The sequence below is a fragment of the Orcinus orca genome, chromosome 10, assembly GCF_937001465.1.
Source record: "Orcinus orca chromosome 10, mOrcOrc1.1, whole genome shotgun sequence".
Lineage (NCBI taxonomy): Eukaryota > Metazoa > Chordata > Mammalia > Artiodactyla > Delphinidae > Orcinus > Orcinus orca.
The window spans coordinates 102,323,725-102,339,760 of NC_064568.1; the positions used below are offsets into that span (position 1 = coordinate 102,323,725).

Below are 16,036 nucleotides of genomic sequence, written 5' to 3' on the forward strand. Positions count from 1 at the left end.
GAGGCTCTGTAAGATGGGGTTAGTAACAGCATCCACCCAGAGCCCTGTTGTCAAGGTTAAATGAAAGAAAGCCTCTAGGGCATTTAGTGAGAGGCTGGCACACGTCTGCTATTATCACTGCCCCATCAGCCTCTCGGCTGTCATTTCAGCATTTAGCTGAACCTCTGATGGGCCATAAAGATGGAGAGTTGTAACCATCAATTTTAGCATTTCTTGGAAGTTCTATTTTCAAAGGCAGGGGAGGGGAGGAGAGGGGAGGGAAAAAAAATACAGGAGGAAAGACAGCAAGAATGGCAAACTGAACAGAGGCATAAAGTGCCCGGAGCCAGGCTTCCGCCACACCGTAGGAACTCAGAAAACAGGAAGTTAGCTCCACTTGCAAATGCTGTCTGTGGTTAGTGACTGCCAGGCACACAGTGTAAGCTAAGCATTTTAACTACAGACGTCAAAACACATTCGAGTCTGAGAACACGGAGCAGAACTCTGTCATAATAACTTCAACTTCAAATAGCAAAGCCCACATAGAAATTCTTTTATAAAATAATTTCTTCTTCCTTTTCTTTAGTCTCTCTCTCTCTTGCAAGGTATTTAACTTAAATTTTATGTGTACCATTTCCCAACAAACGAAAGCACATCCCACCACCACGGTGAATCTCTCAGACACGTTTGCATCTTAGGTGTCTTCTTTTTTTTTCACTTTGCCATTTCCTCCAAGAATCACCTGACATGGCTGATCTAACTGCAGAACAGCAGTCTCATTAATGTGCAATAATGACTTGGAAACCTGTTTCAGAGACTGTATTCAGCCAATTACTGTGTGAATAAACCTCATAAAAACCCATCCAGGATACTGGAAACATACAAGGAAGCACGATTCCAAGCGGCAACTCATATGTGACTCACCCTCCCCCCGAAGCAAAACAAACAAAAACACCACAGAAAAAAAACAAACAAAACAAAACACCACAGAAGTATTTGAAGTTAGTTCCTACTCAAGAAGAGATTAAAGCTTACATATTTGCTCCCAGTATTTTGTGTTTTCTATTAAAATACATATACATCTCTTTTATTTTCCTGTTTCCTACCACTCTCAATTTTCTTTCTTCCTCTAAAATCATTCACTCAATCCAGAATCATGGATACTAAAATGACCAGGATCAAAGACGTAACCTAGTTCCAACTGGCTAGAAATTGTTTCTATGACGTGCAGGACAGGCTCTGTTTAAATATTTTCGACTAAGGGGGCTCTCTGTTAATAAATGGCTCTCACCATTTGAAAACAATGTTTAATAACATCAGAGATTAATTTTTACTGAAACAATTTTACTACGCACCAGACCCTGTGCTAAGCACGTCACGTGCATCACCTCCACTAACCCTCATAAAGAAACTTTGAGGGCGGTGTCGCTGTGCTCATTTAACTATGAGAGAACCGAGACTGGCGAGGTTAAGCAACCTGCCTGAAGACACACAGCTGTCAACTGACAGAACACGTGCTGCTTCAGACACGCAAGCCCAGGCCTCCCAACTTTTACTCACAGGCCCTCGTTTGCGACCCCTCTGCTTGCTCTTCTCCAGGACAGACCTTCAAATACTGGAAAACCACCCAAGGAGCACGTGGTGCTGTGCTGGGCCAGCTCTCCCGCAAGCATTGCTTGGCCGAGTGGAGAGGAATCTGTGAGCTGGCTGGTCCGGGCCCCTGGGGAAGAGGGGGCGGGGAGGCCAGGCCCCAGGTCTCCCAGCCCAGGCAGCACCAGCTCCTGCGTTCACGGCCGCCCCATCTCCCGTCTCCCTCCAGCCGCGTTCTCTAAGGCCACGACCTTACCCATGGTCCATCGCAGCTCTGAGTCACCAGAAGGGACGGCTCCCCTCCGGTCTATGGTGGGAGGCCCATGACCAGCCCTGAATCAGAGCCACCACCCTCCCAGACCACAGAGCGCATGTCCTTCTCCAGGAGGGAGGAGCGGGGGCAGTGGGGAGCCGGCTCATGGGGTCCCCTCTGCCTGCTGCTCAGGCAGTGACCCCTCCCCACACGCCCAGTCTCAGCCAGCTTCCCATGGAGGATGTACACTCTGAACAAGTATTTTTAAATTTAAATTCAGATAGTGACGTAAAAAAAAAACCTCAGAGCTCTGAAATTAAGTTTAGAGATAATCTTTTTTTTTTGGCTGCACTGCACGGCTTGTGGGATCCTACTTCCTGGACCAAGGATCGAACCCGGGCCCTCGGCAGCATGGAGTGCTCACTGCTGGACCACGAGGGAATTCCTAGAAATAATCATTACTGTTAAGCAATGGTCCTGCAGAGGAGAGCTGGAAAGATCCTTCTCGAGTTCTTACAGAACGGGGAGAATGTCATCAGAGCCCCCATTTTCTTCCCTCCCTCCCAGTCAGGGAGCACTGCCAACGCTGAGGGTGGCAAACCACCAAACATCACAGGCCTAAGTATTTTTATATTGTGTTTTTAGCATATTTATGAAATACCTGCTGAATTTGGTTCCAAATGCAGTAGGAACAAAAAAAGGGATTATATGTTGGCTTTGTTCTTAAATAGTCTGGAAGACAAACCACTCTCCTGGGACACGCATCAAAGACCTGTCGGCAATTACAAAGCAGCTGATCAACAAATATGAAATCACAAAGTACAAACCAACGCCGGGCGCTGGTAAGGAAGAGCTCCAAAACCAAGAAGCTTTTGCAAAATTAGCCACGAGAATGAAGTTCTTCCAGAGTGGAGTGCCAGAGAAAAGTCTAGAGGGCAACATACAAGGAGAGAAAGACGGAGGCTAGTCCTACAGGAGTAGGTGAGCGCGGATGCAAACGAGCCTGTAGAGGAAGTCAGCTGGGAAGAGAGAGCCTGTGAGTAAACGTGGATTCTCTTCTACCTGAATTTACCAGTCGCTGTTCCATCACCCCACAGCCAAGAATTTCCAGCCATTCCCCGTGGAAGTTGATCTCCATCTCGAAGGAAGGATGAGTAAAAGGAAAGTAGCAGTCCACCCATCTGATGTCCAGCCCTGCAAAGACACCAAAGACAAACAGACATGGAGCATTAAAGGCAGTCTTGCCTTTCCTGTGATCAAAGCTGCCCTTCGGCTAATGACACCAATTCCTACATTCTGACTAAAATAAATAGCAAACAAATTAATTTGCAACACTTTGGGGGGAGGCAATAAATCTTAAACCTTGTGAAAAACTGGGCATGTCTTTTCCAATATGAAAAACACTTTGTGTAGCTCCAGGACCCTCTAAAACCAAATCAATCACCTGCCAAATCCCTGCGACCACCGGGCAGAGGAAGAAATTAGGTCAAGATAATGGGAAAACAGGTAATTCTGCTAGTTTCTATAAGTGAAAATGACATCTTCTCAGAGTTAAAGAAAAAATACTTTTACTGTTCTTCAAACTTACATATCAACAATATGACTAATTCAGGATAAACTAATCAACTTTCATTTCCATAAATAGATATATTAATTTTTATTAACTTTATAAGAGCTAATAAAAGGTTAAATGAAATAAGATCAGCTAAATTTAAAAAGTCAAAACATTTTTTTCTACAGATGAATGATAAATATACTCACATCCAAGACAAACCAAAAAAGTACATGCTAAATGCCAGGATGAATTTCTCAATACGCAATCATAAATATGTCACTTACAAACAATAATATTATCATTTAACAAAGGAAAAGACTAATGAATTGAAAACAAGTCAAGCCTGCAGAAAGCAGAGGTCACTAAGAAGAGAAGGCAGAATAGGAGGCCACGTAGCAGGCAGTTGCCCCTGTGAGGACACCCAGAGCCCTCACAGCGCAGGCACTGAACAAAACCAGTAACAAAACTTGCTTCCGTTTACTGAGCACTTACTATGCCTCTACCATTCCCATTTCATAGAGAGGTGGAAAAACTATTAGGAAGGTTGTGTGCCCTGCCCATAGGCACACGGCTAGCAGGTGACCAGGCTACACCCGGGGCTGCCCGACTCCAAAACTCCTGCTCTTGACAATTAAAACATAATTCCCTGCCCATCGTGAAAGATATTTCAAGAATCAAAAGTCACAAACGAACAGAGTTATAAAACAAAGGAGCCCTTGCTATGCTCAGAATGATATAAGAGAATATAGGTTTTTCTTTCATTGTTCTGTTTCAGTTGCATTTATTTTTCTAGATACTTGCTGTCAATGGCAAGTGACAACTGATTTCTGTTTACAGTCGTAAGACAATATTTCCCCCTTTTATTATACATGTGGTATAACAGACAAATATTAAACTCCACGTACATACAGTGCACACGGTTGATAAGTGCTGACATACGTATACATCCATGAAACATCATCACTATCAATATCAGGAACATGTCCATTACCCCCCAAAGCTTCCTCATGCCCCTCTGTAATACTCCCCACCTGCCCATCAGCCCCGCCTCTCCTCCTCACCAGCCCTCCTTCCCCAGGCAACCACTGACTTCCTCCCTGTCCTGACGGACGAGCTGGCACTGACTAGAACTTTATGAAAATGCAGTCACACAGAATGTATTCTTCTTCTGTCTGGGTTCTTTTACTCGGTGTGATTATTTTAAGACTCATGTTGTTGTGCATGTCCACAGTTCATTCGTTGCCATTACAGAGGAAATTTCGCCAGCATTTTTTCTACCCGGGAAAAAAATGTAGATGTCGGGGCAGTGTCTGCAAGTCCCCCGATATTTCTGTACAGAAGCCCCTACGTGCAGACCAGTTGCCTACTTGCCACTGAATTCTGCGAAGAAGGGACCTGGACACCTGTGTGCTCCTCCATCTTTGGGACCAATAATCCCCTACCAATATTGTACGAAAAAGCTCCAGAGACAACCCCACTGGCAAACAGAAATGTGTGAAGTGTTGGGATGTATAACTGAGCGCAGAGGACGGGCAGACAAAACCATGTTATTCGTTCTTTTTGTAACTCCTGGCAGGTGAGCACAGATCACCTTCTGAGAACAATTTGGAAAAACAAATTCTTTATACATGGCTTTTTATACCTGGATCAAATTTTACCGAAAGCAAGACGAGTTTTCAGGGTTAACATGATGATTTCATATAATTCAACACCACTAATTGCCTGGAACAAAGTTAGGTACGGTCTACACAAATTAATTTTCCTGTTATTTCTTTATTTTATTCCTTTGGGTAAAGTTTATCTCTTTATACCTCACACCTAGAAAGCTTAGGTTCCCCCCAGTCAGAGAGAAAGCAACTTGAAAACATTAGTAACGCTCAAAATAACCACAAGTAACTATTATCAGTGTTCATTAAGCCTGAACTCGACCTTTCCTGCGTGCACACCCATCCGAGCTGTCGGTGCCAGTGGTGTCAAAGCACAAGGACTGAACTGAACAGCGGTGTGACGGTCTCTGCCCTTCTCTAGGAACCTTCTTTTATCAAAGGACTTTGGCTTTACCACTTGTAAAACTATAAAACATTATAACTTTGGATAAAAACTTTTTTAATGTTGACTAAATTCTCAAGATAAAATGTCCACATGTTGGTCGCATCAAACCTCGCTCTCTTTTGGTTGAAGGCCTCCGCCACCACAGCCCTAGGTTTCCTTTTGCTCAACCATCCTACAGGTGTGTCTCTTTCAGTAGCAATGAAAGTAACGGCTCCACAGTGAAAAACGCACCCAGCAAAGAGTGACAAGGCAGGGAAGTTGGCCAAAGTCTCTCAGGACACGTGAGATGATTAACATTACGCATCTAAGAGGCAGAACTCACTGATGACAACAGCACAGAAACTAACCCAGAAAACACGGACTGGCAAAAGCTGTGTCCAGTGCGACTAGAAAGTTTCTGATCCTTTTACCTCCTCAGATCCTTTGCTCAGATCCTTTTTCAACCTGTGACCCTGCAAAGAATGCCAAATCCACAAACCATTCACTTCCTTTTTCTACTACCTTAAGGATTTCTTCAGTTAAATTCGTCTTCCTTCACATAAACAGGAAAATGGCAAAAGCTACAAAGTCCCACCTTTGAGAAGCCTATGGCTATACTTCAAACATAAATAGTCACTATTTAAAAGTAAATTATATTAGTTAATGTGTTATTTTTTATCAAAATACCATATCCTTTTACATATTCTAGCAATTTAAATTTTAGTTACTTTGACACATAACAGTAATTTTTTTCATAGCTGGTGGTAGAATCATTTATTAATTACTTTTATATTACCCCCAAATATACACTTTCTTCTTGTTTTCTCCCCATAACCTCAAAATTATAGTAAGGATTATTATAGCAGATTGAAAAAACATCTTGACATGCAGCGTGTATCAAAGATGTGATATTGAATAACCACCTAAAAACTATGCTAAGTATGGCTTATTTCACACATCAAGGATCAGGAGTCTGTGAAAAAAATCCACTAAGAACTAGGCGTTTTTGTTTTGTTTTTTTTTTTTTTGCGGTAGGCGGGCCTCTCACCGCTGCGGCCTCTCCCGCCGCGGAGCACAGGCTCCGAACGCGCAGGCCCAGCGGCCATGGCTCACGGGCCCAGCCGCTCCGCGGCACGTGGGATCCTCCAGGACCGGGGCACGAACCCGCGTCCCCCGCACCGGCAGGCGGACTCCCAACCACTGCGCCACCAGGGAAGCACAGAACTAGGCGTTTTGAATTATACATTAATAGAGGGAATTTTTGGTAAACATGTCCAAATCATATGGATTCATTAGACTATTCTTATTGGTGATTAGTTTAAATTACATTAAATGTACATATATTATATACCTAATGGAAAATAATGCCAAAGTTCGTTCTTTCTTTTTTCTGTTTTATGTGTGTGTTTGTCTTTTTCTTTTTGGTTTGGATGTAATAATTTACTTAAACATATTTACAAATGAAGTTCAGAGCTTTTTAAAAATTGTCTCAGAACCCTGTGAGATTACAGCAACTGTCAAAAATTATATATTAATTTTTAGGCTAGAGCCAAGTAGAAGAATAAACCAAAAACCTGGATTCAAGTCTTATCCTGCCCTTCTTGCTGTGAAACCGGGGGTAGGTTAATCAACCTCTCTGAGCCCAGCTGCCCCATCTCCACGCTGTACAGCAACAGCTGCTCTGCCCAGTGGTTGTGAGCAGAGGGCCTAGCAAGCCCCAGTTTTCCCAGAGGCAGAGATGCTCTCTGGAGATGCAGGCACCTGCTCTGCTTTCTCTCCTGAAGGAGGATGCTGAGAGCCCAAAGTCTAGGATCATTCCCTCAGCTGGGACCCCAGAAATGACTGGTGAGCATTCCTTCAGAATGGTGGTGTCACAGAGAACAGACTGGTGGTTGCCAGTGGGGAGGGGGTGGCTGGGGTCAGCAGATGCAAACTATTACATGTGGGATGGATAAACAACAAGGTCCTGCTGCAGAGCACCGAGAACTATACTCAGGATCCTGTGATAAACCGTAATGGAAAAGAATATAAAAAAGGAATACATAGGGCTTCCCTGGTGGTGCAGTGGTTGAGAGTCCGCCTGCCGATGCAGGGGATACGGGTTCGTGCCCCGGTCCGTGGCCCACGTGCCATGGAGCGGCTGGGCCCGTGAGCCATGGCCGCTGAGCCTGCGCGTCCGGAGCCTGTGCTCCGCAACGGGAGAGGCCACAGCAGTGAGAGGCCCGCGTACCACAAAAAAAAAAAAAAGGATAGTGATGTGAGCCTGAGTGGAAAAGGACTAGCAAGAACTTGAATTCTCTCAGCTCCGGCAGGACACTGCCGGCCCTACCTGCCGTAGGGAACCAGGGGCACGGGCACAGGACGGCAGCACCACGTACCAGGGAAGACCAATCAGGGCCGGACGCAGGGGGCGGGGCGAGGGCCCCGGCCTCTTCCCACCAAGCCCTGCCGCCGAGGCAGTACTGCGGCGCCTAACACTGGACACAGACACATTAAACAGATGCCATTCCAGGTCACCCCACCCGCCTTCATCACCGATCTCGTCTAAACACACCCTGTAATTCATTTCCCTGACTTACCCACTCAGGAAGGGACTCTTTCTCTGCTTCCCCTACCCTTATATTTAAAGATGGGACTGTGCTATCAGAACCACCTCGCAGAGCTGTCAGAATCTAAATTTGAAAAGGCTGGTGGCCCAGACCAGAGCACATACCAGTGACTTTATATATGCTACCAAGGCTACCCTCCACCGAAGCAGAGACTTTTCCATACCGGCTATACAAATACGCAATTAGTAACTGCTCTTGGGCATTAATTCCTCAGTGCTGGAACCCGAGGAGCAGCCGAATGTAGCAGAACTCTGATTCTCCTGCTTTCTACACCGGACACGGCAGGCACCCAAGCAAGGAAAGCGAAGCCGGGGAGAAAAAGGATGGAGGGTGCTCTCTGGCTAAAAAGAAATCCGTAAAAAACTGGGACCATCCGAGGTGAGCACAACCTAACTAGAAATTACCCGGCCCTCACTGTCAAATGCAGCTGACAATTCCATCTCTTCTGCTCCTGCTCAATTTAAATCAGACCCACAGCCCTTTAAACTGAATACGTACCAAGCAGCGGACAGGCAATTTTTCACAGTTCTCAGTATTGCTCTGTTCTCATAGCTTTCTTAAAAAAAACTGTTTTGAACAGTAATATATTCACAGCGTTCAAAATCGAAACACTGTAAGAGTATACATTTCCCTGTATAAACAGGGCATCGGTGACATCACAGGAAAAAATTGTAAGTATGTGAGGTGACTGATGTTAACTAAACTTACTGCGGTGATCGTTTTGCAATATATACATGTATCCAATCATTATGTCATACACCTCAGACTAATACAGTGTTACAGTAAAACGGTCCCCTACATCCGAACCAGTTCTGTTCCCAGAGCACGTTCGTTCATTAAGTCCAATTTATTAGTTAAGTCCAACAAAGTTACCCTAGGTACCCAACTAACACAATCGGCTGTATAGTACTGTACTGTAATAGGTTTATAATACTTTTCACACAAATAATACATAAAAAACAAACACAAAATAAAACATTTTTAATCTTACAGTACAGTACCTTGAAAAGTACAGCAGTACCAGCTACATCACTGCTGCTTTTACACTTGCCTCCAGACATCCTGGGCTTGGAATAAAGATACTGTACTACTGTACCCTATAGAGTCCTGTGCGGTCAAGTACACAGAAGCACACCCACGTGTAGAGGATGCACGCACGTGACCATGTACGCCATAGCACACAGGGTAAGATGTGAGCTCTATTTCAGCCACAGTGACTCCCTCTGCTGAGACAGATGCAAAGTACTAGGGGAAAAATAAAAGGCTAGCAACTTCTCCCACTGTTGCTGACAGTGTAATTGGTCCCACTGTTATGAGTCTTCTGCTTGGTGGAAAGAGCAGTAGGTGAAGTGTCGTTTCAGACTCCCATACGCAGGAAGCCTCTTGCTTAGGCCTTGGATCTTAAAATGATATTAGCATTTCTCTACCTCGCAGTGGGGTTAGAAACGGAGTGCAGCACAATTCAATGCTCCCTCATCCTAAATCTGGGTGTGGGGTCCGAGGCACTGGGGTAAGGGGCGACACAGGGAGCAGAGGGGACAGCCTGAGGGAGAACCTGGTCCAGGGGAGAGCCACAGCCAAGCGCCCTCTGTCCTCAACCTTCCTCCCCGACCACTGGCACAGGACGGCTCCACAGACAAACCTGGCAGACAGAAGGTTCACCCTCCGCCTGCCTCCCGCATCTGATCCCAGAGACGTGGGCGGGTCCACCACGCACGGCAAGAGCAATCCTAGACCCGTAACTAGATCCAGCTCCAGCACCTGAGGCCGAGTGACCTCGAGCAACTTCCTTAACCTCTCACTGCCTCAGCTTCGTTCAAAATAAGAATAATATTCATCTCGCAGAGTTTTGGTGACAATTCAGTAAGGAAAAGTGTGTAAAGAATCTAAATACTCAATGGGTGATTTTTGAAATGAATGTCACTGAAAATCAGACCACGATCTAAACTCTCTCAGGTTTTTATAAAAATATGAAGAAAAAGAAACATTTGTCAAGTGCATGCTAAGGTCATCGACGTCTGCTGTTTATTTACTCTGGTGCCATGCTAAATACTCCTTCAGCTAACCTTTACACTCATGCCAGGCTGCCGTAAACACTGCACAATAAGCACCACTGTTCCCATCTCACAGATGGAGGAACTGTGACGGACACAGCTTACATATCTAATCCAAGTTTACACAGAAAATGCCAAGATCAGAATTCAAAACCAGGTGTCAGACTGCAAAGCCCAATGCTGCCCTCCACTGGAGCAGACCATGAAAACTGCACTAACTCGGCTTCCAAGCAAAGCGCCCTCCAAGGCCAAGAAGGCACCATCGGCCTCCTTGTTCTCCTAACACACAACGACAGGTAGGAGAAAAAGGAGAAAACCAAAAAGCCATGGTCTATGTTCAGAGGTAAGAGAAATACCTCCACTGGCCAGAACCAGCACAGAAAAGCAAACAGGGAGAGGGGATAAACCACAGTGTGGCTGGGCTTGGGGTCCACAATCAGGAAGAGATGCCAGGAGCTTGCCTCCCGCAGGATAACGTGCTGCTGGCTTGGCATCTGAGCGAGGCTAAAAGCTTGCAGTCAGAAGCTGGGACGGAATGGGCTCCATGCTGGTGAAAGAAGGGTGACAAAAATCGTCACCAAATACAGCCTGGGGCTGTAGCTCTGAAGAGCTGTTAGCTTGGAGAGCCAAGCCCTGGGCGCTGGACCTGTCATGTCCCTAAATCAGAGCTGGTGAGTACATCTGACGGGTCCCTACAAAACCTCGTTCTGGATTTAAAGTCGGAAGAGCTCAGTGTAAACCCCCACACAGGGGAGAAATAAGCAAAGCGGGGAGGGCAGGAGGGAGGAAAGCAGAGAAAGGGAGAAAAACAAAAAAAATCTTCCCCTGAACATGACCTGCAGACCATAATTCCAACTGCGTGATTGCTAAGTAAGACAGCCAACACAACCAACAACCAAAGCTGGAGTCACCCCAGAGGAGATTAACTTTATAAAGCAGCCTGAGAGTCTAAAATAAGTGTATTTCAGTTACCCCGAGAGACCCATGAAAGCACAATTCACTGATTGTTCTAAAAACAAAAATCATAAGGCAATCCTTTCGTAAACCAGACCTAAACAATGCATCTTTAGGATTTTATCTATCTCCAGATCAAATTCTTCTTTGAAAAGAAAAACACCAGCCCCCAGTTTCAAAAAACTAAAAAAAAAATAAAATAATTTTTTTAAAGACAGAATATATGAAACAATGCCACACTAGACCTTGGATATCAGGTAACCAAGGACACTGATCCCTGAAAGATGAGCCCTAACACTGCCCGGGGAGAGGAAAACACAGGAGGAGCCCAGAGGTCTTCCCAGGTTGAGGAAACAGTCTGTCCTGAGAGTTCACAGGTCAGGGTGAAAGGTGTAGAGAGAGAGGTCTGAAGATCTGCAGAAGCGGGAATACAAATGAAAATGTCAGTGCAGGTGTGTTGAAGAAACTCCCCGAGGCCAGGGAACAGACCACACAAAAGGATTAGCAGGAATGACGCTGGGAGCTCACAAAGACTAGAAAGGGGTCAGTTCCCAAACAGCCGCATGGAAGACCTCATAGTTCATGGGTTCTCAGTTACAGCACTAAGAAGGGTCTTAAATTGGTTGTGGGAAAAAGCTAATCCCGGACTAAAACCCTACACTGGCCCTGCCTAACAAGGCTTAAAATGAAATGAGAAGGATCAAAGTGTTTCTGAGTAATCCCAGAACGAAGCTCAGAGAGAGTATTAGGAATACAGAAATATACAACGCGTTACGAGGTAAAGCTAACAATATCGGGCATCCTATAGAAAGTGATCAGGCATGCAAAGAAGAAGAAAAAAACATAAAGTAGAGGAAAAGAAATAGCAGTTCACCAAGAAATGACACAGATGACAGAACTAGTTGAAAAAGGCACTGAAATATGCATGCTAAAGATATTTAGTACACTCCCAAAGCTGCAGGGAAGACTGAACATGTTAGGTAGAGATAAAGATCACGAAAAGACACTAACTGAAACTAGAAAACGGGGTGAAAAGAACACTGGATGGAATTCACAGCAGATTAGACATTGCAGGAAAAAAGAAGGATTGATGAATTTAAAGATACAGCAATGAAAACTGTCTAAAATGAAACCCAGAAGGAAAAAAAAAAAATACTGAGAGAAAAGTGAACAGAGCACAGGTGAACTGTGGAAAAGTTTCAAGTGGCCAAATACACATGTAATTGGAGTCCCCAAGGGGAGGGAGTAACAGAGAAAATATCTGAAGAAATAATTTACTGAAATTTCTCAAATGTGATGAAGTATATATATGTATCAAGAATTGGAGCTTTCTATGAACCTAAGCAGAGAAGGAACTCTCCCTCGTCCATAGACCTTAATGTCTCCCGGTTGCCTGTGTATCAACCTCCTACAGGCAGAAAGAGTATGAAACAGGCACAGTCCTGGCACATTCGTTGTCTTGATTAAAGTATCTTGAAAAATTTAAGTACTTTTTTCACTGTACCTCGAGGCCCAATCATTTCATTTCATTTAACATAAAACCCCACACAATTTCAACTTCTTACTTCTCTAGGGTATGGAACCTGTTTCTTAGCCCTACCCAGTCACCAGAGAATCACAACTTTCTTAGGCTCCTTAAAAGCATTCCAGCTAATACAATCGTGGCTATCTCACGCTTTCTCCCAAACAGTTTCCTTGTACCAAGTCCTTAGGCCAGAAAGGTTAACGCTAGTAAGTATTTTCTCCACTCAGCAGACTCCTAAGGAAAGGTGGGTCTTAAGTCTCTCTCCACCCGAGTCCTAAAGTGATGATGTCCTCTTTCCACTGAGTACCTGTACTCAGCACAAGGCAAGGCTCTCTGTAGCCCCATTTCAGAGCATGTGATCCAAGGTTCCGACAGGTGGGCCTTGCCAGCCAGTTTTCATCTGAAAGTGCAGCCGGCCTGGACGACACCCGAGCCCCAAGGAGCAGAGACAGCTCTACATGGCCTGAGGCAGCCGCTGCTCTGCTACTTCACCTCCAGATGTAAGACAACCCTCTGCAAATCAGACAGCACCAGACAGCCCAAAAGAGCACACTTCAAAATTATTAAAGTGACATGCTTCAACACTCTGTAAATTTGACTCAGTCTTAGGAACAAAGTAGGACTAACAGACATAAACCGAGTTATCATTCTCAATCACTTTCACTTCATTTATATTAACAGAGATTCGTGGACAGAGAAAAATATGAAAAGGTACGGAAGACACAGTATCCTCACTGCCGACTGACCTCACTCCCGACCAGGATAGCATTCATAATACAGAGCCCTGCAACGCAAGGGCCACATACAGACCCTTTGGAGGTTGGGTTGACAAGCAAGTTATTTGGGGAGAATCGGCACCTATGGAAGGAAGAGGGTGGCAGCTGCAGCGGGGGGAGTCAACCAACTGCAATCAGGCCCAGCAAAGCCTTAACCTCGCCAGAGGGACGGGGCGGGGTTGGGGGGGAGCGGGGATGAGGGAGCTGGAGCCAGGTGGGCAGGGGCTGGGGGCTGGGGGCAAACTGTGGGGCCTTTATATTCCTCCCACAAGCAGTCTCTGGCTGTGGGCAGCTCTGGGAAGGGCACTGTCCTTGGGCAAGGGGGCTTGCCTGCAGCTGCGGCGGCCCCGGAGGGAGCTGACGGCTGAGGCCACCTGCACTTCCACCAGCAGGGTCCTGGGACAGGAGCTGCGAGTGCATCTCAGACAACCGTTAGCCTGTTTTGCTCTTAAATGGAAGAGACACGACTTGCCACAGCAACATATCTAGCCGGCAGCAGAGGAACACAGTCCACTTCTCTTTCAGACGCGTTCACCCAAACTGTGCTATGAGGCCGGCGCCTCCTAAAGGGAAACTCCAGGGCTCAGCAAGGGACCGTGCCAGAGACGGCCGTAAACCGTGAAGGGCAGCAAGTGAAACCACAGTGTGAGGACTCCTAAACCCCACCTTAGCTGCTCTGAAAGAAGTGATCTGCTAAACACGGTACAAGACAGAGGGGAAACCATTTAGAAGTGTTTAAAATGTCAGTGTATTCCACAAGCATATAAACTGTCTAAAGGGCATTTTCTTTCTTTCCAATTCTAAACCGATAACCTCTCTCATAACAGCCTTAGGATGCTGGTGCAATTGAAATGTTCGCAGAAAATAATCAACTGCTTTGGAGAGGGAGAAAAAGCCCTGACACCCAAGCAGCTGTAACAACAAGAGACTGCCGCAAGGAAACAGCGCTCTCATTTTTAATTTTGCTTTTCAAGAACAAAGGAATACAACACTCACAGTTTGAAAGAGGAGAGAGCTCAGACCATAAAAACAAGTATAAAAAGAGCTGCTGAATAGTTCTGAGGCCTGCGGAGGCAGTTCCTATCATTAGCTAATTAAAGAAGGACTGAATGTGAAGTTTCTAAGTGATCTTGGTATCTGAAATATAACAGAGTATAGCCCGACCAGCTACGGGGGTCAGAGGGCGGGAGAGTCGGAAGGCAACACCCGGGGGAGGCCCCCTCTTTTTAACATCACGGCTTCCGTAAGCCTCACAGTCTGGGAATATTATTGAAATGATCTGTATCTCTCCTTTCAAAAGAGCTAAGGTCTAACATGGGCTCGGAAGTCAAAACGACAGGGGGCTCAAACCAGGCCTCAAATACTCCCGAGCTGCAATGTGGTCGCGTGGTACTTCGTTGCTCTGGGTCTGGGTTCCCTCCTCTAATAAAAAAAATGGAGATTATAATAACACCTACATCACAGATGCAGGTCAGAACAAAAAAATCCTTGTAAAAGTGCTTAATGCAGCATTTGACACTATTAATTACTCTCTCGCTGGCATCGTCACTACTATGGCTATTACTACGCTAAAGGACATCCAGATTGCTGGGACGCAGACAGGTTTACCGAGACATTTTTCAGCATCTAGCACCCCGACCCCAGATAAAACATTTAAATGACCCTCCGAAATGCCTGAAGTAAGAGCACGGCACTCCCCTTCGGAGTGAGGGAGAACAGCCAGGTCCGAGGGCACTGTGAACACCTACCCATTGTGAGCGCTGTGAGAGCACACAGCACGCTTCCCGTGACACCATCCCCTCATCCATCAAGTTCCTAACGTGGGCCTGGCTGGGGCACCTCCCCTCCCCGCCCTGCATCTCCCCTGAGAAGCATCCCAGCAGGTGATACAAACACGCAATCACCCCTTCAGCAGCGGCTGAGCTATAGCAATACTCCGACATTAATCAGCCTGTTCGCTCCCTCCCCGTGGATGATACAGATCTCGATCCGCTGTCATTCTGATGCAAGGCTGTGATCATTTTTCTCTCTCCGGCTAATTGCATTTTCACACCCTCCTCTGCTCCTCAAATGGAATGAACCGGGAAATCCATAAGTTCTACCTCACTAAGGACCTAAACCATTAAGCCACAACTGAGAGCAAGAAGTCTAGACACAGTAGGCTTAATGATTTCAGGAAGATGGTAACTGTTGAATATTTACGCCCCCAAAGACAAAGGCATTTAGTACCTACCATCTCCAAAAAGATGTGTCATAAGCCTGGTAAGTGTTTGCTTAAGGTCAAACTCTACAAGCTTCGTGGCCTCCAGGGTATGTGTCTCCTGTTTATGGGCAGAGCGAGAACTCTGTTCGAAAAGCTGCAGGTTTTCTCCATCCTTTACGCCAGCAAATAACTGTGAACCAAGAGGAATAATATAAATAAATAAAAAGAGCATCGTGACCAGAGTCTGTATCAAAAGACATAATGTGGAAACAAAACCCAGGAAGTCTTAAGAGTCAATGAACATACTGATGTTAACATTCATTTGGTATCAACTTTGAACAAAGCACTAGGCTACATGTAATGGAGAGTCTTTAGGAAATTAAAAGACACCATTCTGATCTTTGCTCATCTCTCCATTTTCCTTTTGCACTAACTTCTTTGCAGTCATTTCCTCACAAGACACATTATTCTCCATGCTAGTGCAAATACCAGTGAATCGGGTTTTCA

The 16,036-nt window shown here is 45.5% G+C and overlaps 1 protein-coding gene across 5 annotated transcripts in view; it reads right to left on the minus strand.

Annotated features, from left to right (window-relative positions):
• Nucleotides 1-16,036, minus strand: part of FARS2 (phenylalanyl-tRNA synthetase 2, mitochondrial) — a 396,095-nt gene that overhangs the window by 270,342 nt on the left and 109,717 nt on the right. For 4 of the 5 annotated variants that reach the window (XM_049715580.1, XM_049715578.1, XM_049715576.1 and 1 more), the window contains 2 exons: nucleotides 15,560-15,719; nucleotides 2,885-3,016 (listed from right to left, as the gene is read on the minus strand). In XM_049715580.1, coding sequence (XP_049571537.1) covers nucleotides 2,885-3,016; nucleotides 15,560-15,719 — 292 coding nt within the window. The remainder of the gene's footprint in view (nucleotides 1-2,884; nucleotides 3,017-15,559; nucleotides 15,720-16,036) is intronic. The other variant, XM_049715577.1, reaches the window with a different exon arrangement.